Consider the following 24,490-nt stretch of genomic DNA (forward strand, 5'->3'; position numbering starts at 1 on the left):
GAGTGAGGCGCGGGGGCAGCACCGAGGGTTGCGATCCCGTTGCCGGTCCCTGGTCCGGTACGGGGGCGACACTGAGGGTTGCGCTCCGTTGCCGGACACGGAAAAAGACAAAAAAAAAAAAAAGAAAAAAGAAAATTAAAGCCACAGGGAGACATTGCTCACACAAAATAGAAAGGCTAAAAAAAAAAAAATGTACTGGGCCGGCCCTGTGGCACACTGCTACAGTGCGCCACTTGGGAAGTGCGGCAGACGCTCCCGCCGAGGGTTCGGATCCCACATACAGACCGGTTCCCGCTCACTGGCTGAGTGAGGCGCGGGGGCAGCACCGAGGGTTGCGATCCCGTTGCCGGTCCCTGGTCCGGTACGGGGGCGACACTGAGGGTTGCGCTCCGTTGCCGGACACGGAAAAAGACAAAAAAAAAAAAAAGAAAAAAGAAAATTAAAGTCACAGTGAGACATTGCTCACACTAAATAGAAAGGCTAAAATAAAAACAAGAAAAATCTGACAATACTAAGTGCTGATGCAGATTCAAAACAACTGGGACCCTCCTACGTTGCTGACGGGAATGCAAAATAATGCACCACTTTGGATAATGGTGTGGCTGTTTTGTTAAATGTACACGTGCCATGTAGCAATTCCACTCCTAGGTATTTTCACAAGAGAAATGAAAATATGTGTCCACACAGAGACCTGTAGATGACGTGTCAACCTAAAATGAGCGAGAGAGAAACCAAATCACCAAAGCAGAGCATTCAGTCGGGTATAGTGGAGGTTACAATCTGGGATATGCATGCTGTGACAGATATAGCACATCCAAGGGGTTTGGGATAACAGGGAAAGCTTTTAAAGACAAAGGGAGGAGTCCACGTAAGCTGTTTTGAAAGAAAGACCATTGCTTACAGGGGCTTGTTGCAGGAGTTAGCATTAGCTCCTTGGTGGAGGCAGATGTTGTGAGGCACGTGTCCTTGTGAAAGTAGCTGCAGTTTCCAGGAATTTCTTGTGTAGTTCCCATCAGAGACATATGTGCTAGGGCCCTTCCTTCATGGCCTCCCAGCTCTGTTTTGTTAGGGTTTGACATTAGTGACTCCATTTTGATACTGATAACTTTCACAAATGTTTATAGCTTCTTTATTTATAATTATCCCAAACTGAAAACAACCCAAATGTCCTTCAAGGGGATGAGTCGAGGGCCGGCCCGGTGGCGCACTGCTACAGTGCGCCGCTTGGGAAGTGTGGTGGCGCTCCCACCGAGGGTTCGGATCCCACATACAGACCGGTTCCCGCTCACTGGCTGAGCGAGGGGCGGGCGCAGCACCGAGGGTTGCGATCCCGTTGCCGGTCCCGGTCCGGTACAGGCACGACACTGAGGGTTGCGATCCGTTGCCAGTCACGAAAAAAGACAAAAAAAAGGGGAAAAAAATAAAAAAAAGAGTAAGGGGATGAATCGATAAACAAATGGTGGTATTTCCATACAATAGAACACTGCTTAGCAATAAAAGGGAATGAACTACTGATCTAGGCAACAACATGGATCAGTCTCAAAAGCATCAAGGTAAGTGACAGAAGCCAGTCACGAAAGCCAGGCTACATACTGTGTGATTCCATGTATCCTGAACATCTGGAAAAGGGACAAAAATCACATCAGTGGTTGCCGGGGACTGTGTGGGAGGGATGGACTGCAGGAGAGGGCACAAGAGAACTTTGAAGGGGATGGAAATGGCCCGTACCTTGATATGGAGATGGTTATACAATGGTACACATTTGTCGAAACACATGTAAGTGTATCCCTGCAAAGGGTGACTTTGCCTGTCTCAATTTAGAAAAACAGCCATCAGCAGCTCTGCTCCTAGGACAACTGCCACATTGCTCTGTCTCTGGTGGTTTATGGAGATGGTGACTTAAAGTGATGGCATGTCATGAGCCAACATGGAGCTGTCTCACTTAATAGGAGGCAGCGGGACCAGTGATCGAGGAGCATCTCTGCTCCTGATCTGGCGCACTCCCTTCTCCTCTTGGCTCTGCGCTTGCAGCCTGCTGCCTGTCCCCAGCAGTGGTTGCAGGGCTACCACAGGCTCCTGTGTCACCTCCTGGACCAACTGAGAGCTTGCATGGAAACCTAAGAGACAGGCTTACTGAAACATCCTTTCTGTATTCATCGCCGCTTTTCAGATTTCAAGAGCAGCAGCTACTGTGTGTGCTGATGGGTTGTACCAAATTGTGACTTGTTAAGAAATATCTTTTTTCTTTTCCCTAAATCTCTTCCCAAGCGTTTTGAAAATCAGAGAGGCGGGAAGGTTTCTAGAGAGCCAAAATACACATTTTGGTGCTGATTACTCATTTGAGTTCTGTCTGTAACAGGGAGATGAATCCAGCTCTGCATCGTGGTTTCACGTTGACTGTTGAGGCTAAATTTGGGCTGTGATTATCTTAGCTTCTCTTGCCACTGGCTCAGCAATACTGAGTTGTGTTATGTTGGGTATTTTTTTCATCCTGCTGTAAATTTCAAACTGACAGCAAGGCCCCACTGTAAGGGAAGCGAGCATGTGATGTCGCTTCCAACGGGTTGTGAAAATGCTTGCTTTTGCCTTTCTAAAAGGGGCAGATGAAGCATGGAGTTGAAGCTCAGCATCAGCTCCCGTGTTTTGATGAGCTCTGAACTGCCAGCCTTGCTGAGGAATTACAGCCAGGCCACACCTGGGCTGGAGCGGGTCTGTGGAGGGAAGGATGACTGATGACGAGTCTGAGAGCGGTTCCCACATGCCAGTGAGCCCCCTGGAAATCACACCGTTCCTCTGGACAAGGCTTCCCAGGCTAACTACCTTTAGGGGCCCTTGTTGTCACCAGGGCTCTGGTTCCCATAGGAGTGGAGTTATCTCAGCCTGTCTAGAGCTGTGGCCTCGGGGACAGCCCTTCCTCTGGGTGCTGCAGCCGTCTTCTCTCCCCTTGCCCATCTCTATTCAGGACCCATGTGTTTTGTCCCTTTGCAGGATTTTACCATCCCTCCCCGCCTTCCTGCAGACCCTTCCAGAGCCCTCCTCCTCACCTGGCTAACTCAGCGCAGGATAGGAGGAACTTAGGTGGTTTGAATTGTTCATAAATCGGAGTTAAACAGGCTGCACTGTTTATCTCTACAACCTGCACTGCAGAGAGAAAACTCTTCCTTTCTGCAAAAGCAGGCACATAGTCCATCCTGTTCTCTAGTAACTTCCAGAATGACTCTAAACACGTAAAATACTGAGAATTATCAGCCAGGCAAAGAGACTGTTAGAAAAAGTAAAACTGACAAAAGCTTGACTAAGATTTTTGAAGACACTGGGAGAAAAAGAATGAAAATAGATCATTTTTTGACGTAAAATACTGAGAATTATCAGCCAGGCAAAGAGACTGTTAGAAAAAGTAAAACTGACAAGAGCTTGACTAAGATTTTTGAAGACACTGGGAGAAAAAGAATGAAAATAGATCTTTTTTTTGTCATATTTCCTCTGGGTACTCAGGTCTCAGCTACCTTGTATCCTTTCAAATCAGTGGCTCAAAGAATGAAACATACGGATTTTCACCCCAAATTAGCTGTTTACATTTTCTCAATTATTCTTCTTATTTATAATTTACATGAGTTAGTTTCTCCTTCCATATTTGAAAAAAAAGTAGTCAAAACTGTCCTTGGCCCTTGACAAAGAGAAGAGTCTGAGATTTACTACAAAGACTGTCCTACCAGGAACTGTTTGAGAAATTGCCTTTAGCTCAGCCACTGTGGCCACGGGATCTTGGCAAACTATGTATCTTCTCTAAGCCTCAGTTTCCTTATCTGTAAAATGGGGACAGTTATTCTAGTTGGTAAGGGGTGGCAATATTTGGAGGTATGAAACACCTAGCATGTGCCTGACACAGAGTAGGTGCTCAGTAAGTGGGTGTAGTGGATTGAATTATGTCCCCCCAAAAGTCATTGAAGCTTGCTTGAGTTGTGTCTCCAAAGTTTTATGTGTTAGAAACTTAGCCCCCACTGTGACTGTTAATAGGGTGGGAAATCCTATTACGGTAATAAAAGGTGGAGCCCTGAAGGGGTGATTGGATTGTAGGACTGTGCAGTAGTGAATGGATTTAAAATGGTGGTCAGGGGTGTGGTTCTGAGGGCTTTAAAAGGAGAGGAGAGTCTCTTTCCCTCTCTGCTCTCTCTGCTTCCACCATCTTGCAATGTGAGACCCCTGGGTCACTGTTACAACCACCAGATGGACTTTGGACTTCCCAGCCTCAGAAACTGTAAGCAATAAATTTCATTTTCAGAAACTGTAAACAATAAATTTCATTTCCTTTATAAATCACCCTGTTTCAGGTATTTTGTTATAAGCAACATAAACGGGCTGATACAGTGGGAAGTAGTGTTTATTGCTATAATTTGGAAGTAATAATCATCCAGCATGTGATGACATCAAAGCAGAAAGCACTGAAGACATGTTTATACCAGCTGTGATCAAAAGGCCTTTAGCCAAGAATTATAAGATCATTTCAATCTGAGTTACTAAAAAAATATTTTCCTGTTTAAAAAACAAAAACAAAAAAAGCCTTTTAGTTAGATGTCACCTACTCAGGGAAGGCATTCTGGCCCCTCGGTGTGTGTGAGATGCCCTTCTAGGCATCCTCAGCCCCGTGCTTCCCTGCATCATAATACTTCCCAAGCACGTCTGCCTCTCTTTTCGACCCATGGGTCAGTTTCTGCTCAGTACCAGGCCTAGGGAATATTGAGAGGCTTCCCTTCACTGATTTGTATGTGCCTGTTAGGTAACAAGCCTCCTGGTTTTATTCCTAACAATGCAGTGTGCCTTTCAAACTATGGGGCAGGGGGAGCAGTAAGCACAACCCCTGAGGTGAGCATCTGGGGCCTGGTTGGCGTGGAGGCGTTTGTGCAGAAGCGAGGGGCAGGCTGTCCTACTCCCAGGAACCTCACGGTGTGGTCTGTCTCCTAGGTCGGGAACTACAAGCGGACCGTGAAGCGGATTGATGATGGCCACCGCCTGTGCAGCGACCTCATGAACTGCCTGCACGAGCGGGCGCGCATTGAGAAGGGGTATGCACAGCAGCTCACCGAGTGGGCCCGGCGCTGGAGGCAGCTTGTGGAGAGGGGTAAGGAGGCCACAGCACAGGGCACCTCAGCCCTGGCGGCGGCTACTTACTAGCCGGGGCTCTGGGAAAGTCATAGACCCTCCCTGTGCCAGTTTCCTCTCATAAGATTGGGGCAGGAGTGTATCTCATAATTATGGCTGTGATTTTTATGGGGGAGCAGCAGGGTGCCTGTCACCCAGTAGGCACAGGCTGCGTGAGCTTTTGTCCCCTTTCCTTGGGGACACAGGACTACTCTGAGCAAGCAGTCTCCTGTTCAGTCCTTGTTGTCTGTAGGACACATGCTTGCCAGTGTAACTCAGAACAGTTCGTTAAGGGCCAAAACTTGACTAAGTTCCTATCAAATAAAAGTCCTTGCTGTTCAGCACCTTGGTTTCTAACATTGAGAGCTGTTTATTTTTAAACTTGGCCATATAGTAAATCAGACAAGACTAGATGGTGACAGCCAGCGGGCTTTCTAATTTTGAATTTTAAAGGGAATAACCATGGGTGTGTTTTGTGGAGGTTTTGTCCCCTTTCCTCCTTACCAAAAAGCTCAGAAGATTCAGAAGCTTTCCTGTGTAGATTTGGACTGTGCTTAGGAACAAGCTTACCAGCAGCAGAGGGAGCGCTTCACTGATGACAGGATTTCCAGGCACAGAAGCAGATTAGCAGTTTCTTGGGGTTGTTTGGGCGTAACTCTTCTGTCATGACCAGCTATCCTCAGAAGAGCCAACCAGGGGGGCCAGGACCCTAGGTGAGGGGCCAGCCGTGTCTAGACCAGCTGCCTGTCCTTTCCCCTGAAGCTGAAATAGGACATGGTGGGGGGCGCTTAGCACAGTCCTTGGTGCAGGGAGGAGCCTGGCTGTGGAGCAACACACGTGGGTGAGGAGTAGCAGCACACTTGGGTGAGGAGCTCCCTCAGCGAATGGTAGCTGTTCCTGTTTCACTTCATCTGCCCGAGTCCCCTCTCTCAGGATCTGCTGTCAGCGCCGTCCCATCTCTTTATTTAGAACTTGAGGTTTACAAAGCACCCTTGCCACCCTCACCTTGTGGACCTGGCTGTGGTACTGCAGACCGAGGCAGGACAGGGAGCATATTCATTTTGCAGACACGAGGGATTAGAGGTTCAGAGGCGTCAAACTTCCATGGTCACATTTCCACTGTCCCAAACCCCAGAATTACGTGCCCCCCTCTGGGTTCTCACAGCCCAGCCCAGCCCATGCCTGTCAGTACTCAGCTCAGACAGTCACTGTTCGACCTTGAAGAAGGCTCTGGGTCTTCTCATTTGTCACCCTCAGTTCTGTCCTAGCTCTCCCTCCTTCCCAAGCCTCCCACCACCCCACCCTATTCCCTTAACAAAAATGACAGTCTGCATTAAGAGTTTCCTTCCTGAGCCTCATGGACTGCGATCAGTGAGTAGGGAGTGAGGCGACTCAGCCCCCTACCTTACCATGGAGAGATTTCCACTGGGGCCAGGGCAGGTTCCTGTCTCTTTCCCCTCCCTCCGCCCAGGACAGGGCTTCCATTCTGCGAGGAGACATTCTTCCATCCCACCAGCATTCTAGAGCTTCTTCTCTAGGGCAGAGTTCATGGGAGGGAATGAGAGTGGTCCAGGAGAGGGAGACAGGCACGGGGCTGGCAAGGGGCCAGCGAGCTCAGGAATCTGAGCACGGGGCCACTGCAGGGAAGGTGTGAGTGGGGGTGGATGCGGAGCAGCCTGGGAGAGCGCTTAGCTCACTTCAGGAGGTCCTCCCTTCTCTGGCCATCCTTGAGCAAATTAAGACTTCCACAATGCGTGGTCCAGGAGAGGGAGACAGGCACGGGGCTGGCAAGGGGCCAGCGAGCTCAGGAATCTGATCACGGGGCCACTGCAGGGAAGGTGTGAGTGGGGGTGGATGCGGAGCAGCCTGGGAGAGCAGCCTGGGAGACCTCACTTCAGGAGGTCCTCCCTTCTCTGGCCATCCTTGAGCAAATTAAGACTTCCACAATGCAAAAATTTGAGTTTTTAAAGAGCTCAGTGGCATTTAAAAAAAAGGAGATACATGTTAATTCCCCAATTTTCCTAACAGAAGAGGGGAGAGCAAATTCAGTTTCAGGAACAGGGAGAGGTGCCTCCCTACCTGGGCTCCTCCTCGCTTGTCCCCCAGGAGCCCCCAGCAGTACGCACTCCCCTCACTCACAGGGATTCCTGCCCGCTGCCTTAGGCACAGGAGGCCACAGCTAGTAGAGGAAAAGCCACTCCTCAGGATGGACACCTGAGTGGCAGACATTTACCCAGGTTTAAGACACTGAGTGCTTTATGTTCATCCTTTAAAGTTAATCCTGAAAAGAGAACAGAGCCACTGAGAAAAATTTCTGAAGCAACCAGAAGGAAACCTTCTCGTGGCCAGACAGCCAGGCCACCAGCCTAAACTCCCGTGTGATCAGCTGAGGGGGTTAACAGAGGAAATCCCCACCACTGGTCCGCTGCCCAGTAACCCACAGCTTCTCTCCCATGCCCAGGGCCGCAGTATGGGACAGTGGAGAAGGCCTGGATTGCTGTCATGTCCGAGGCAGAGAGAGTGAGCGAGCTGCACCTCGAGGTGAAGGCCTCACTGATGAATGATGACTTCGAGAAGATCAAAAATTGGCAGAAGGAAGCCTTTCACAAGCAGATGATGGGAGGCTTTAAGGAAACCAAAGAAGCTGAGGACAGCTTTCGGAAGGCACAGAAGCCCTGGGCCAAGAAGCTTAAAGAGGTGCCTCCTTCCTGCCGGCTGCATCCCTGCCTGGGCTCCTCATCGCTTGTCCCCCAGGAGCCCCCAGCAGCACTCCCTCCCCTCACTCCCAGGAATTCCTGCCAACTACCTTAGGCACAGGAGGCCACAGCTAGTAGAGGAAAAGCCACTCCTCAGGCTGGACACCTGAGTGACAGACATTTACCCAGGTTTAAGACACTGAGTGCTTTATGTGCATTCTTTAAAGTTAATCCTTACCGGCCTATTTTATAGACTTGGAAACTGAGGATCAGACTGTGCATTGGTGGTAGGGCCCAAAACTCAAGCTCTTAACCACTAACAGTACTTCCCAACCCTGGGGAATTTTCTACTAGAGAGACTGAAAAGTCCCTTTAGTTTAGCATAGAGGATTAATTTAAATTTTTTCTTTCTTTTGCATGGGTTTTTCTCCTAAATTTGCAAATGATACTGACATTCCTTTTTCTGAAAGTAGCAAATCAATCTGTCGGGCCTTGGCCAGCTGGAGGCTGTCATCCATTCCCTCCTGCCTTCAGCCTGGCCCCCCATTCGTCACTGGAATGGGGTGGACGGTGGTAGACGTGCTGCCCCCTCCACCTAGCTTCTCACAGGAGCTGTGCTGCCTTGCTTCTTAGAATCATCTAGAACATGCCTCTGTCTTTGGGTTATAACAGGCTTTCCTGTTCTCCCCATGTTTTGGCTTTTGCCACATCTCATTTCTCTTCCTTCTTGTCCCTGGCTCTATTCATAATGAAACTATTCCCCTGTCACAAGGCCATTGCTACACTCTTCTTTCCCTCTAGAATGAAATCTGTGGCTTTGGCTCAAATAAGGAAGCATCTGTTAAATCAGTATGCATACACATACGTGTGTGTGTGTGTGTGTGAGTGTGAGTGAAGTGGCCATTAAAACTATGCGAAAGGTGGCCTGTCCTCCTGCCTTCCCAGCAAAGCCCTCTCGCTCGCATTGGGTTTTTCCTTTGGAATTTCCTTTGTGTTTGCTGTTCCAGCTGCCTGGCATGCTGTTCACTCAGATAAGCCACACCTCCTTCCAGCTATTCTGTATAAAATCCTGTCAGCCACTGCCAGTGCTTTCTGTCTCTTGTCCCAGCTTTATTTTCCTCCACAGCACTTAACCACCTTCTGACTCTGGCATTTGATTTTTCCTGCATTTGCCTCCCCCAAGCTGAATGAAAGCTTCATGTAATCCAGGTTCTTTTGTCTTGTTCTGTGTCCCTGATGTCTAGAATCATGCACAACACAGAGCATGCACACAGTAAATATTGGAGTGAATTCCTCTGTTATATCTAATTGCAATTAGAGCGTATATACAATTTTGTACCCACTGTTCTCGTCTTGAGCACAGGCATTTCCCCGAGATGTTACTAGTGAGGATTCTGAACTTTCAGCACCGTGGTGTTCAGGAATTCATTCTTCTTGTAGGTAGAAGCAGCAAAGAAAGCCCACCACGCAGCATGCAAGGAGGAGAAGTTGGCCATCTCACGAGAAGCCAACAGCAAAGCAGACCCATCCCTCAACCCTGAACAGCTCAAGAAATTGCAGGATAAAATAGAAAAATGCAAGCAAGATGTTCTTAAGGTATGTCACACACTTGCTTTTACCCTTGCGTGTCAGTGTGTCACTGATCATGTATCTGGCACATGGTAAACCTTTTGTAACTGCTTGGTTGGATGGGTAGATAGGAGGATAAATATATCAAGAAGCTTAGCACCTTAGCTTTACCATAGCCATTGCCATTGCGCCCGCCTGTGATGAGGGGCAGATGAATGCCAAACTCAGGGGAACAAGGTTGGGGGGCCCTTCCCAGGAAATTTTGAAGGGTGGCTGGGATTGCTGCGGGGAGGGAGCAGCATGTGCAGGACACAGAGGTGTGAATGGGTGTGGCCAGTGGCAGGGAACTGACCCATAAGCTGTTGTAGAGGGTTGTGAGGAACAAATTCCTAATGGCCTTGACAGCCAGGTGGAGTAAGGAGCTTGGGATGCTGCTGACAGGGAGCCAACAAGAAGGGCCTGGAGCCCAGGGAGGGTAGGGCGCCAAGAGGAGGGTCATAGTGGCTTAGAAGGATTGCTCTGTTTTGTATGGAGCGGGCAGGAGAGCACGTCTGGGAAGCCCAGTGCACTGAGACCCTAGGGAAGTGAGGGCTGGGAGAGGAGATGGAGCTGTCTTGTAACCTCAGGAGTAACAGGATGACAGGCCCCAAAGAGCACAGCAGAGGCTGCAGGAGCTGAGGGTGCAGATGGTAGCATTCGACCAAGAAATAACAGTGCACAGGCCATGTGGGATCCTGGCTGTCCTTCTGTTTCTATCGTGAGGAGATTATCTGTCTCAGAGGGTTAGTGAGATGATCAAATGAGATGATTTTGTATAAGCACTTTGTAAACTGAAGTGCTCCACAGAGATAGGTAGTAATTTTTCCTGGAAAATCCTAGAGTCACAGGATTTAAAAACTACCCAGCATCTCCTTGTGATTTAAAAGTTCCCAGGAAGTGAGGGACTCAGCCCTTGGCCTCACCTCCCCTCCTTTGTTCTGATGTAAGGGGGTGGGGACTGGAAGATATCATTGCCAAGGGCCTGCTCTGTCCAGTGTTTGGAGAGAGATTCCCAACCTGGATTTGCAGAAGAGATGGAATGAAGTTAAAGAGAGGCTGCTCTCCAGGAACAGGCCTTAAGGGTGGAAGGGGAAGCAGGAGTCCTGAGCCGATTCCTTCCTACCCTCCAGCCTTTCCAGGCCTCAAATGAGCATCTCTGCACCCTTGTGAATTAGGCGGTGGCATCCCTGTTTTGTAAATAAGGAAACCAAGGTCAGAGAGGTTAAATCATGTGCTGCCCAATAATGTGAGAGCAGGGATTCTGACCCCAAAGCCTGTACCCTTCTCCACCATTCCACACTACCCTGTCGTCAGCGTAGCAAGGGGGAAATATCATCTACATGAGATCTCGTTATTCAAAGAAAGCATCAGAGCCCCTTGGAGAGCGGACCCCATTGCTAGGCCAAGAATGCAGCAGCCCAGGTGCCTTCACTGTGGGATCAGGTGAGGAACCTGGAACTGCCTGTTGAAGCGGGGGCAGCTGGGCCTGAGAAACATAAGGGCCAGGAACTCTAAGGCTTCTGCCAGGACCCTAGGGAATCATGTGCCCAGGAAGGCTCCTGGAGGAAACATGAAGCATCTGCATGTGCAGGGGTATGTGTGTGGAGCGGTGCCTTTCTATTTACAGCCACCCTGAACAGATACCACCAGATTGATGCCCCTGCAAAACACTTGCAGGGCACGAGGTCATACTCGAAGTGTCTGTCAGGATGATTGGGGCACTTTGAGTTCCCTTCAGGGGCCCTCCCTGCCTCTGTGACCTCAGGACATGAGTGGTCCTCGTGGGCTTAGAGTCCTGGAGAGGAGTTCAGTCCCTCCGCACCACCCTTCTGGAAGTAGTTTGTAAACCAGCCCTGACTGGCTGTGCATGTCCTTCCCCTTTCTTACGGGCCAGGCAGTGCCTGCGTCTTGCAGCATCCATCAGAAAGGAGCTTCTTGTGTTCATGCTGAGATGTTACAGTCCTCATGAGGGGAAGGCTGTCTCTCACTTCGCTCCATGTGTCCATGTGTGGTCTGCATGGGGATTTTTCAAATAGTGATGACTCTGCTCAGCAGCTGGCCTGTGCTGGGGCAGGCCTGGGACTCAGCAGGAGGGGCAGAGGCCAGGTGCCTGGGGAGCCCAGAGCAGGAAGCATCTCATCCTGCTGGGTACCCAAGGCCTGCCAGGAGGCTCCCAAGAGGCAGATGCTCTGTGTTGCTCTGACAGTATCCCCAGGATGTGGGTGCTTAAATGCACAGCTGCATCTCACGTCTCTGAGCTAGGGCTTCTACACAGTGTCCTGGGTGGTTGGAACTGAGCCATCTTAGGAGACTCAGAAGCTGAACAAGAAACCACTGATGCCATGAGAGGGGCAGAGGGCAGGGGTAGGGTGGGACCTGCTCTTGGGAGGTTGGGGAAGGCTTTGAGAAGAGGGGTCTCTTTGAAGCCTAAGGAGGAGTGTCCCAGGTCATGACTGTGGGAAGCATTATCTGCAAGGGGAGCAGGGTGGGTGGAGTAGATGCAGGGCCCCAGGAGCAGGCAGAGAAGGTGCTCCAGAGGCCTGCAGTGGCTCAGGGAGTACTTGGTCCTTCCTCAGAAGGCCTGCACATGTTTCAGGGACAGGAAAGCATAGCTGACCATTCCCCTCACTTCTCAGGGTCTCAGTACTGGAAAAACTTGCAATAAATTGTGGCCCCAGCCCTGCTGTCCCTCACTTCACCCCAGGAGGATATCATGGTCCCACCAGCTAGCAAGCCCACCTGGCCACCAGACTGGTGGCCTGGCTCACCACCAAGGGGTAGGTGCAGGGAAGTCTGTGCAAATGGGAGGTTAATAACCTCAAGGTACAGCCCTGCCAGATGAATGCTCTCATTTTAGCCAATTCTTAGGAATTTCATACATTTTCCAGCTGTCCCTAGGCCCTCCTGAGATAGGGCACACCTGCAGTTACTATTTCCTTTCTTGTAGTTCCCCTTCTCAGGGATAGCCTGAACAGAATGGCTGTGTTAGGGGGACGAGGGGGCTAGAGGACAAGGGAACAAGGGTTTTGAACACCTGCTTCCTGCAGCTTTGTGCCTGTTGTTGAAATATCAGAACACTGTAAAGGAGAAAGTGTCCCCATTTTCTGATAAGAACAGTGAGGCTCCAAGAAAACGAGAGAGCTTGCCAGTATTCGGCCCCAGGTCCATCTGGCACTTAAAGCCATGACCTTGTTTCTTGGGTGACTCACCGAGCCACTGCTGCTGGGGGCAAGGTCCAAAGGTCCAGGGTGACTCAGCATAGCCCTTCCCCACAGGGAGAGAGGACACAGGCATGTGACATGCTTGGGGACATGCACACCGAGCTCCAGGGTGACCAGGCCTTCACCTACATTTACCTGTTTAGGCCATTCAGGGTCATGCAGAAGTGGAGGGACCAGGACTTGAACTTGAAGTCTGTCAGACTCCAGAGATCATGATCTTTGGGTTTTGGAATCTAGGGAGGCCTGAGAAGCTCCAGGGTGGGTGGGGTGAATGGGGAGGCTGAATGGAAATGAGCCTTCATCTTGTGCCTGGATTTTCGTTTAGACCAGAGAGAAGTACGAGAAGTCCCTGAAGGAGCTTGACCAGGGCACTCCCCAGTACATGGAGAACATGGAGCAAGTGTTTGAGCAGTGCCAGCAGTTTGAGGAGAAGCGTCTGCGCTTCTTCCGGGAGGTTCTGCTGGAGGTTCAGAAGCACCTAGACCTGTCAAATGTGGCCAGGTATGTTTCCTTTGAGCTGAAAAACATCTGATGAAGTCAGTGAAAAGTTGCTTTTGAGTAAAACTCAGTTGCTGCTCCCGAGGCTCAGGGTGGCAGTGTTAATCAGAAAGTCTTCTCCTAACTGTTAGGTTGTCCTGCTTTTCTGTAATCTTGACGCCAGGGTGGGCTGGCCCTTCTGCTGAGCCCATCTGCAGCTGCAGGTGCTGTCCGCTGCCTGTGGAAGGCCTGGCTAGCCCAGATGATCGTTGGGCTGAGCAGACAAGTCATGGCACACTCTGCCAGCTCTGCATACAGGTCTGAGCAGGAAGGGAGGGCCGCCTATTCTGGGGCACAGCTAGGGCCAGCCACAGCCAGCGTATTTGAAATCTACCTGCAGATGAGTCCAGCATTTCCTGAGCTGGGTGTGCCCCGCCCCCAGGACAGTCGTACTCTGAGGCCCTTTATGAGGTCTTTCTCTTCCAGAGCAGCTTGCTGCCAACTGAGCCCTGGACTTCTTAGTGGTTCTGAGCCCCCTGGGGGCAGCATAGACCCTCTGAGATTCTGTTCTGAGTTATCATGACACAGAAGCCATGAGGTATTTTCTGCGCTTTCCTCATCTTTGGTCCTGTGACACCTTCATCAGGGTACAGGCTAGCTGAGGGCCGTAGATTTCTAGCAGAGCTGTTTAGAAATGAATCGCAGGTCAAGGCTTGTTGTTAATAGAAATTATGTTCTCTTTGTCTCCTTTTGTATAAAAATAATCAAATGCAACAATTATTGGGCAGCTACTCTGCCACCATCAATTAATCTTTATGACAGTCTTGTAAAGTAGGTGGCAATGTCACCATCTCATTGATGAGGAAATTGAGGCTGGGTGAGGTTAGATGACCTGCCCATGGCTGCACAGCCAGTGGGTCAGGGCTGCGGTTTGTGTCTAGCTCTTCTGTGTGTAGAATAACTTGTGACTGTCCTCAGCTGCAGGCCCAGACTTGGCATAGCTTGTCTCATTGAGTCTTCCAAGCCACCTGACCAGTAGATGGTGTAGCAGAGTATCAAAATCTGGGGGCTGAAAACAACAGAAACTTATTTTCTCCCAGTTCTGGAGCCAGAAGTCTGAAATTAAGGCATCACAGGGCCACGTTCCTTCTGGAGGCTCCAGGCAGGTCCTTTCTGCCTCAGGGAGCTCCTGGCGTTTGCCAGTGTTGCTTGGCGTGTGACTGCATCACTCCAGTCACATGGCTGGCTCTCTTCTCCTTCTGTGTCTTCTGTGGCCTTCCCTCCATGTCCAGTTTTCCCGTTTCTATAAGGATGCCAGTCATATTAGATGAAGGCCCACCCTAGTGACCTCATTTTAACTTGATCTCTGTAAAGACCCATTTTCCAAATAAGGTCACATTTTAAGGTACTGGCATTAGGGCTCCAACATCTCTTTTTTTTTTTTTTAAAGATGACCGGTAAGGGGATCTTAACCCTTGACTTGGTGTTGTCAGCACCACGCTCTCCCAAGTGAACTAACCGGCCATCCCTATATGGGATCCGAACCCGGGGCCTTGGTGTTATCAGCACCACACTCTCCCGAGTGAGCCACGGGCCGGCCCCAACATCTCTTTTTTGGATGACACAGTTCAACCCTTAACAGAAGGTATCACGCCCCCTCAACAGAGGAGGCCCAGAGAAGGTCATGACTTGCTGGCCATACAGTCTATAAATGAAATATCAGCTCCAGAAGTGAGACATACTCCTGCCCTGCAGAGCAGCATTTCCAGGAAGGTAACTGGCTTGAGCTGCCAAGCAGAGGGTGCCCCCACACCCTCTTGGTGGCGGGTGGGCTCCAGAGTGTCCGTGATCTTCCCACGCTGTATTTGCACATTAGGATGTAAACCTTTTAGCTTTTCTGATGGAGACGAAGGGATGAGGGGGACTTTCTGACACTCTCCAGTATTTTCTTCCACAACTCTGGACCTAATTGAATGGGACCACACTGAGTGGTGCCCATTTGGAGTGATTTGGAGTCAGGAGCCCTGGTCTACCACCCACTTTGCATGGGCAAGTCACTTTTTCTTTCTGGGCCTCAGTTTCCTCATCTGACAAATGGACAGGTTAGGCTTGACGTTTCTAGGTTGGCTCCTAACCTTGAAGTTCTGTAGCACAGCCTACATGCTGGCACTTTTGCATTATCTGATGCAGAGCAGAGTGCAATTGTTGTCAGCTGGTTTGATTTAAAACCTAGGGGTTGGAAGCTGAAGCTGGGGTGGTGGTTTGTCCTCCATCTGTGCATGTGGCAGCAGGGGGACCTTCCACCTGAGCCAGGGGAGAGGTGCTCCTGATTTGTGTCTATGAGGTCAACTCTAGCATGGACTGCAGGGACCATAGGGCCTGCTGTGGGCAGCACTGGGTTGGGACGAATGTGGCTGGTCCTTGCCTTCCAAAAGAGCTGTGCTCATCTTTCTAACTTAGCTACAAAACCATTTACCGTGACCTGGAGCAGAGCATCAGAGCGGCCGACGCGGTGGAGGACCTGCGGTGGTTCAGAGCCAATCACGGGCCGGGCATGGCCATGAACTGGCCACAGTTTGAGGTAAGATGTGGCTACGCACCCGTGACCCATCAGCGTAGGAGGGGACCTGGCCCCACAGAGCTAAGTTAATAGGATATCTTTCTCACTTCAGACTCTGGGTTGCCTTTGCCCTATTTATTAGGCAGCCTTTATGCATAGATAGGGTACAAACCTAGGTGATGTCTGGAGACTGGGGGGCTTGGGACAATACTGAAGGCCTTCTGAATCTCTGGTGAAGGTGCAATTATGTTCTTTCCAGTTAGGAACATTTGACTGTCTCTTGTTGACCATTGGCATTCCCTTCCTTGGGAGTCCCAGGAGCCACAGAATACACGGGAGCTTGGGTCTCTGTCCCACCTTGCAGGATGGCCAGGAAGCAAGTAGCCAGTGCCCCCAGACCTCACTCTCACTCACAGTGGACCAAGGAACGGGAGGTGGTCTCAGTGGGTGTCCCTCCTCACTTTCCACACTTCAGACAATGAATTCAATGAATCTTGGTTCAGGACCAACTCTCCTCTTTTCCCATTCTGTGAGTTTAATCTTTTCAATATCTTTACATTGCAAAATGTGAGGGCCTGGGGATCTCAGGATTTGTCCAGCCCTGGGATTGGGTCACCAGGCCCCACCTGGCTCACCAACGGCAGCATAGAATGCAGTGGCTGAAAATCCTGCCACCCCCTGTTCCCTGAAGGAGGGATTTTCCCGTCCTCGTGAGGGGCGCTGAAGCACATGGCATCGGGATTGGGAAGGTCTCGGCGAGGATGCTGAGGGTGACCTCTGCCTTGGGTGTGGGCCCCGTGGTTTCACCTGATCAGTAGCAGACTGCATTCAGGTCCTGCCTCATCACTGCACCTGGGATGCTGAGCAAACCACTTGCCCATTCAGTGACGCAGTTTACCCATGTATCAAATGGGAACGTCAACAGCACCCATCTCCTCAGGCTGCTGGGGGGATGCCGTAACCTGGTCCATGCTGGGTTATTGGCCCAGGGCCTGGCCTGCAAGAGCTGCCTGTTGTCAGGCCCTTGCCCTGGCCCACCACACAGAAGCCTCCTTGGCCCCTACTCAGCCTGCAGTTTCATCAATCTTCACGCCTGCACTTCTGTTTTCTGGACCTTCCTAAGGTTTCCCCAAAAGACAGTGTAGATCCCTGCAGCTGAGTACTCCCTGCACTTTCCTCAGGACTCAGCCCCAACAGGAGGCTGCAGAGCAGTCCTTGCCCTACCACGAGGCACTGGGAGAGGGTTGAGGGCTAGGGCCTTCCTGAGTGGAAGTGGCCTAGAGGAGACAAACAAAGCCTAGCCTCTGCTTCCCCGGTGACAGCACGCTGGGGAGAAGTGTGTTCATGTGGTGGCTTGTGCACAGCTGGGCTTCTGGTCTAGAGTGGGTGTTCGCTCCTCTGCATGGGTACAGGAAATCACCTATGACATTCACCTGGGTCTCTTAGAGGTGCCCGTTAATACCCAGAGAGGGAATAGTGAGGAGGAACGTTTGACAGGTGGTCTCACTGGGGTGGGTGTTCCTCTTGCACACATTTGCAGCTGTTACTGGGTCTCTTAGAGGTGCCCGTTAATACCCAGAGAGGGAATAGTGAGGAGGAACGTTTGACAAGTGGTCTCACTGGGGTGGGTGTTCCTCTTGCACACATTTGCAGCTGTTACAGGACTTTGCCTGACTTTCTCTAATGAAATTATTTATTTTTATTTTCCATGCCACAAGGATGAAGTAAGTTTCTATTTTATGACTAACTCCTTGAGTTCCAAACCCCCTGTAGTGTGTCCTCAGACCCCATGGATCTGTGTGTGTGGTGGTCCCCAGCCTGGTTCTGCAGCAGGCCAGTTCATGCTGTGTCATCAGAGCTGTTGACAGCTGACCCTTCCTTTCACAGTCTGCTTGATGTTGACCCCTCGCCCTTGGAAGCTGCCCAATCTGGATGGATTTATATTCAGAGGTCACTGTGGGGAACTCTGGGTTCCAACTGAGTTCTCAGTCAACTTATTTTCAGTCTGAAAAATAATTAATAGGCAAAAGGTGACCTGGATTTGGGGTCAGGGGCCCAAGTCTGCTACCCACTCTGCATAGGCAAGTCACTTTTTCTTTCTGGGACTAAGTTTCTTCGTGTGACAAATTGACAGGTTAGGCTTGATGTTTCTAGGTTGGCTTCTAACCTTGAAGTTCTGTAGCTACATGTGAGCCAAGCTGTGGCCTCAACCATACCAAGTCTTAATTAAAGTTGTTTGATAATGGGTAGAGATGGGAGGGAAGGAGAATTTATTAAATTCAGAGGCACGTGCACACATAGACGTGTGTGCACATACATGCAAGTACTTTTCTGGAAAATCAAGGCACAGTCCCCTTTCTCCTTTTGTCCCCACTTCCTCTGTTTTTCAGCACAGTCACAGCTAGGAAAATAGGGACCTTCTAGGAGATGATACTTTGCTTGGTTAGCCCCCAGCATGCTGTTCAGATTGAAAAGGGAAAGTTGCAGGGAAGGAAAACACACCTGGGTGGCTTCTCCCCTCACAGACTGGCATAAGAGTCCACTCATCTGCCCCTTTGTTTTATGAAGTGACCTAGCCCCTGACTTTATTTGCAGTCCAGGGTTCAGTTTCCCACGGTGTAGGCTTTCTCAGGTTCCCACAGCCAGCTGTCTCAACGCCATGACCCAGAGACAGTTTAGGTCATAAATAGGAAGGATCTTCAGCACTTCAGACAAGGCTGCATGGCCTGGCCAATCTCCTCAGAGGGCTGGTTCCTGTCTACTTTGGGAGATTTGAGGGACACCTGGTGAAGCCACTGGAGCCCATGCTGGCCTGAGGGGACTGGAGGCTGAGAGCCAAGATGGGTGTTGACAGGCCTCGGAGGCTCCTAGGGCTGTTATGTAGGACTCCACGTGTTAGCCTTGGCCTGTTGTCACTCGCCCTGTGTCCTGGAAAGTTTCCTCCTCCGGGAGGTGGCTGCCACAGGCCAGGGTTGGATGGTTGTAGAGGTGAGCAGTGAGGAGGGGGTCAGGTCGTTTGGTCCACAGGTGGGCGTTGGGGAGCCTGCGGTCTGCTGGGAAACAAGGGAGAGCAGAGACCTTGAGGCTAAATGTCACTAACCATGCAGGGCAGAAAACTGGCTTGCTGGGTGGGCATTTTAGACTGACATGGCTTCCGACAGAGAAACCTCATGATTTCTCTCCCTTGGCACCTGTTGCCTAGGAGTGGTCTGCAGACCTGAATCGAACTCTCAGCCGGAGAGAGAAGAAGAAGGCCACTGATGGTGTCACCCTGACGGGCATCAACCAGACAGGCGACCAGTCTCTGCAGAATAAGCACAGCAGGTGAGTGGGCACAGCCTTGATCTGAAAAAGGCCTTGCCATGGGAGGGTTTCCCTTGGGTCATCCGCGTGGTCCTGGGACAGCCCCAACTTGGTCACCTGGGAGATTCCCCAGTGGCACAGGGACCCCCATGGATGTCTTTCCAGTGGCTTCCTGGGCCCCTGAGCTCTGTAGGTGGTGGCCCAAGGGTGTCTCTGAGGAGGATCATCTTCTGCCTAGTGCTGGAGATGCTGAAAGATGCAGAGAAGGAGCCTTTGTCACAGATATGCTTTATTCCTGAGTGAGGGGAGGAGCTGGTATCAGGCTAGTCATTCATGTCTCCAGGGGTGGCACCACCCTGCAGGGACACGGGCAAGTGGAGGTGCACCATTGCGGGTTCCCTTCAGGCGGTTCAGGTGCTGCTAAGGTTTGTGTTTACTTTCTGTGTAAGCACCAGTCGAGGGAGGGACAGGAGAGGACTGTCAGGTGTCCCCATTTCAAATCACCTCTTCACTGAGAGTGTTGGTTTTTTATGACTTAGTCGTTGGCTAAAAATAAGTTGTGGATAGAAAGTCCTTAGAACTTTCTGGAAAGTGTGTGCTAGAAAGCGTGTCCTTCCTGCAGGACCTACCCAGAGGCTTCCATGCCATGCATGGTAGTAATCACCTTGTGACTGGGACTGGTTGTCATTCAGCTACTGCGCACACTAAGTGCCCGTCCCAGGGATCAGGCCAGCACCTGTGTGCCGAGGGGCGGGGGAGCAGGAAGGATGAGACACTGCCTCAGAGGAGATGCTGGGGCTCGAGGCTGGCCCGACTGCTGCACACACTCAGCTGCCCAGCACCAGCCCCTCTCACAATAGTCTGCTAGAGAAGGGGGCCAAGGAGCGGGGAGGGTGCTGGTCTCAGCATATGCCTGGAATGTCGGCAGCCCTCAGACTGGGCCTGGGCCCCCTCACCAGACCAAAGCCAATGAGGCAGTTGCTGGCCCCTCGGGGTCACTGGTGACATTTGAGGTGTTGCCTCTCCTCATCTCCTTGCACTGGGGTGGGATGGTGGATGCTCAGAATCATCCATCAGAGCTTTGAATGCCTGTTCCCCAAAGCCCTGGACTCAGAGGCTGGGGTCGTCCATTCAAGGGAGGCCTCATCCATTGTTAGTTATGTGGTGGCGTTCTAGGACTCCCAGGGGACTGCCTCATTTTTTCGTTGTGGTCTCCTTTATGGTGCCTAGCACCCTGCAGTCCCTTCATCCCATCTTCCCCGACTCCCAGCCCTCAGGCCAGGATTAGCTCTGATTTCTCTGGACTCCACTCTGGGCCTGCACACAGTAGGTGGTTGATACAGTTACAGATGGATTTTCTCTCTTTGGCGCCCCAAAGAAATCCTTCTTTCTGCTTAGAAAGGGCTGCACTGCAGGCCTTGGTCCTGATTTTGGAAGCTCCAGCCTCAGGAGAACTGGGGAGCCAGTGCTGAACCCCTTAGTAGTCAGAAGGAGGGGGCACTGCACTGTGGGGCCCGGAGCACTCAGGACCCCCCCTTCCTGTCAGCAGGATCGAGCCTCCCTCCCAGACTGCCACCCTTCTAGGGCACCTCCACTGCCCTGTGACTCACCTGTTCATAGCAGCAGGAATGAGAGATGGGGAGCCCCAAGCCTGGAAAACAGTTCTGCTCAGCTGTGGTCTGTCACCCTTGCCCCAGGGCCCCTATTCTGGATTGACCACATCCAGATGCAAGCAAGGAAAGGGAAATCTTGTTCTCTCTCAAATGCTTTATGCATGTTTAACAGCCAAAGTATTGCTACAGGTTTTGCTAAAATAATCTTTCTGTTCAAACAACATAGTCTTCCTCCAGTCAGATGAGGGGCTGTTTTGTCCCTTGAGTTCCTGGCCACCGTGATCCTCCAGCTGGGAGTCACCAGGACCCTCGGCGGGCCCTGCCGAGCTGGAATCCCCTGAAAGCTCTCTCTCTCCCCATAGCAACCTTAGTATCCTGAGCAACCCTGCCCAGTCCGCGCAGTCACAATCCAGCTACAACCCCTTCGAGGATGAGGACGACACGGGCAGCACCGTCAGTGAAAAGGAAGACATTAAGGCCAAAAAGTTGGTGAACCGACACTTCTGTCTGGTTTCTACTTCGCTCACTCTGTCTGCCTCCCTCTCTCTCTCTCTCTCAGGGTCTTGCCCCCTTGGCACTCAGAGCAATGCATGAGGCCTTGCAGGCAGTGGGTACCTGCCACACTGCACACCTGCTGGCTGCCAACTGGTGGACAGTCTCTCTGGCGTCTCCATTTCTCGGGAGGGCACAGCTAACAATCTTTGATTGCTTTTTCTCTGTCTTCTGCTAACCCTTCAAGGCCCCAGTGCAGGCAGTGGGTACCTGCCACACTGCACACCTGCTGGCTGCCAACTGGTGGACAGTCTCTGGCGTCTCCATTTCTCGGGAGGGCACAGCTAACAATCTTTGATTGCTTTTTCTCTGTCTTCTGCTAACCCTTCAAGGCCCCAGCACCACCACCACAGGAAGACAGATGGATGGGGGGGTTCTGTGCTGGGGGACCTGTGGAGCAGGCCCCTGGGTCTGCCTCTGCTGAGTAGTGGTGTGGGAGTGTCCCACCCCTCAGGATGAGTGTGGCTAGCATGGATTCTCGCCAAGGCCTGGCTCCACCCAAGCTGGCCTTCTGGAGGGAGCTGTGCTCCTTTGGAAGCAGCCCCCAGCCCTGAGCCCTGAGGCTCCTGTGCCCTCCCTTGGGGCAGAGGCTCTGGGCGAGGGCAGGGGCTCTAGTGGGGGCCTCCCACCATCTCCCATTCCTATGCTTAGGGCCCATGTCAACCCCTTTTTGCAGCGTGAGCAGCTATGAGAAGACCCACAGCTACCCCACTGACTGGTCGGATGACGAATCCAACAACCCCTTCTCCTCCACGGATGCCAACGGGGACTCCAATCCGTTTGACGAGGACACCACCTCGGGGACAGAAGTGCGAGTCCGGGCCCTCTATGACTACGAGGGGCAGGAACATGATGAGCTGAGCTTCAAGGCTGGTAGGTGGGCTCCCAGCCAGCATCCCAGGGGGATGAGTGTTCCAGCCTGCTGGGGGAGGGGGTTGTCTATTTTGTTTTTTAAGTCTGGTAAAGTTCCTGCTAGTTTCACTTGTGGGTGCTCACTGCCCCACTTCCCCTCCAGTTTCAAAAGTAACAGATGCTCAATGCCCAAACTCAGAAGACAGTGAGGCACCCTAGTGCCTTTTCCTGGGATACCTCCCGTTGCTAGGCTGAGTCTGGGACCAGCAGGGCACTGGCCTGCCATGCTGAAGAGGGGTGGCTGGAGCTGTTGGCCAGTACCACCAGGAACCCCCCATGCACTCTGGGAGCATCCAGCCCTGCAGGTCCCCAAGGAGGCTTTCCTCCAGGGGTCCCGGCTACAGGTGAGTCGAGCCACAGCCTTGCCCAGACCCCAGTGTCCCTCAGCACAGCCCTGGGCTAGGCAGGGCCTTGTCTCAGGCAGTGCCTTTCATACATTCTTCCTGGGTCACATTGAGTACACATGTCTGCCCATGTAAACCTGTGCTGCCAGTAGCTAAAACCGTGGATACAGAACAGTTGGATCCTGATTATCTGGGCTAGGCAGGGCCTTGTCTCAGGCAGTGCCTTTCATACATTCTTCCTGGGTCACATTGTGTACACATGTCTGCCCATGTAAACCTGTGCTGCCAGTAGCTAAAACCGTGGATACAGAACAGTTGGATCCTGATTACGTGTGCTCTGCCTGCAGAGATTTTCTATCCTTTGTCTTTTTGTTATTTAAATGCTGGTTGTATTTCACCAAAATGGGCTGCAACCCTCCATTGAAAAGCACTATCTGTACCGGCCAGCCTCCAGAAAAAAAAAAAGGGTTCAGATCCCTGTAACAGCCAGTCACAAAAAAAGAAAAAGAAAAGCACTATCTTATAGCCTGTCTAAGGAGGCCAGAGTGGCTTAGGGCCAACACAGTGGGCCCACAAAAACCCATGTTTCTGCCCTCAACCTCGCCCTTTCCTTGAAGCCACCCCAGCACCAGCATCCATCCCTCCAAGAAGAGGGAGGCTGGGCCAGAATCCAGCCAACGCGGGCCGAGGCATGCCCCTTCCCTCGGCTAGACCGCTGGGGAAGACTGTCGCTTCCCCTACCCTGACTCAGCTGTGCCCAAAGACCTGGCTCCTAACCCAGCCTCAGCTTCCTCTCCAGCACCCAGCAGTGCCACCAGCTGTCTCCAGACATCATCCCAGGGTTGGTCGTCAGGTGCCTCTGGCTAGTTTTAGAAATTTTTTATGTGCCTTTAAACCATCTTCATCCAGTTTTCTGATATCTTTGGTTGGGGTTGTTAACCCCCTACTTTGCTGATTTATTTGTTTTTAATTTCTCATTTCTTCTTCAATCTTACCTGTTGGGTTTGACAGCAGTTTTACAGATTTAAAATGTTTCCTTCAGCTCCAAGTACATTGTCAGAAGCAAACTGATTGTAATGAACGTTTCTACTTATTGGTTCGCGTTTTTACAACTTGAAAGCTTTCCTGTCCATTGTGTCTGTTTTCTGCATTATTTTGCTTTCTTATGATGTAAAATTAGTTCCCAGCCAGTGCTGCTTGTCTTATGTCTGCAGCAGTGCCCTGGCTGCTGCCACTTCTCACCTCACGGTGGTATCACGTGGCCAGCACCCCATCCTACCCTCTGCAGCCTCTGTGCAGATGCTGGGAGCAGCAGCCTGCGAGGGCGGGAACAGAGAAACGCCAGTGTCTGGCATGGGCGAGAAGGGAGGGGGAACATGGTGGTCACTAGGATGCTGACCCTGTAGCCCCTGCATTTCCTCCTGATGCTTCTCAGGCAGATTTGCAGGAGACCCGGTCCAGACAGAGTGAAGTCACTGTCTCTAATGTGGGAATAACACAGCTCACGCCAGTCAGGATCCTTCCATGTTTCAACACTTAATCTTACAGCACCCCCAGTCTATGGATGAGGAAAGCAGACCCCAGGCAGCAGAAGCAGGTTGCCCAGGTCTCCCAACCAGTCAGTGGTGGCTTTGGGATTTGAACCCAGCTCGTCCTGGGAGCACCCAGGAGCCCCAGGCATTAGCTGCACGGGCATCCTGTATGGCGACACTGCCATACAAAATAAAAATGTCAGGGAAGTGTTGCTAAGCAACGCATAATTGCCTGGGGGGAAATTATATCTAATTCTGAAAAATGGACTGAAATGCCAAAGAGAAATACAAAGCTGCAAACTTAATAAAGACAAAACAGCACCTGGGACTGTTTTCCACCCTTGCCAGCTCCTGCTGCTCGCAGGTTCTCCAGCCTTCTCTGCAGCCAGTTCCCAGCCAGAGGCACTAGGTGCCTGCCCGCCCACCGCAGGGCCCTGGGCTGCTCTGCTTGCCCTTGACAAGCAAACGCCAGACCTGGGGGCCTGCCCTGGGGCCACTTCCCCCATGGTTGCCTTGGTCACACCTTTGCTCTT

At 51.4% G+C, this 24,490-nt stretch overlaps 1 protein-coding gene across 2 annotated transcripts in view; it reads left to right on the top strand.

Annotated features, from left to right (window-relative positions):
• Positions 1-24,490, top strand: part of PACSIN2 (protein kinase C and casein kinase substrate in neurons 2) — a 149,417-nt gene that overhangs the window by 123,315 nt on the left and 1,612 nt on the right. The window contains exons 3-11 of one of the 2 annotated variants that reach the window (XM_008579999.1): positions 4,963-5,119; positions 7,601-7,836; positions 9,276-9,431; positions 12,990-13,165; positions 15,602-15,722; positions 17,420-17,425; positions 18,904-19,025; positions 20,980-21,102; positions 21,846-22,042. In XM_008579999.1, the coding sequence (XP_008578221.1) occupies positions 4,963-5,119; positions 7,601-7,836; positions 9,276-9,431; positions 12,990-13,165; positions 15,602-15,722; positions 17,420-17,425; positions 18,904-19,025; positions 20,980-21,102; positions 21,846-22,042 (1,294 nt within the window). The remainder of the gene's footprint in view (positions 1-4,962; positions 5,120-7,600; positions 7,837-9,275; positions 9,432-12,989; positions 13,166-15,601; positions 15,723-17,419; positions 17,426-18,903; positions 19,026-20,979; positions 21,103-21,845; positions 22,043-24,490) is intronic. The other variant, XM_008580000.1, reaches the window with a different exon arrangement.

This window comes from Galeopterus variegatus, unplaced genomic scaffold, assembly GCF_000696425.1.
Source record: "Galeopterus variegatus unplaced genomic scaffold, G_variegatus-3.0.2 Scaffold2000, whole genome shotgun sequence".
In the NCBI taxonomy this organism is placed as follows: Eukaryota; Metazoa; Chordata; class Mammalia; order Dermoptera; family Cynocephalidae; genus Galeopterus; species Galeopterus variegatus.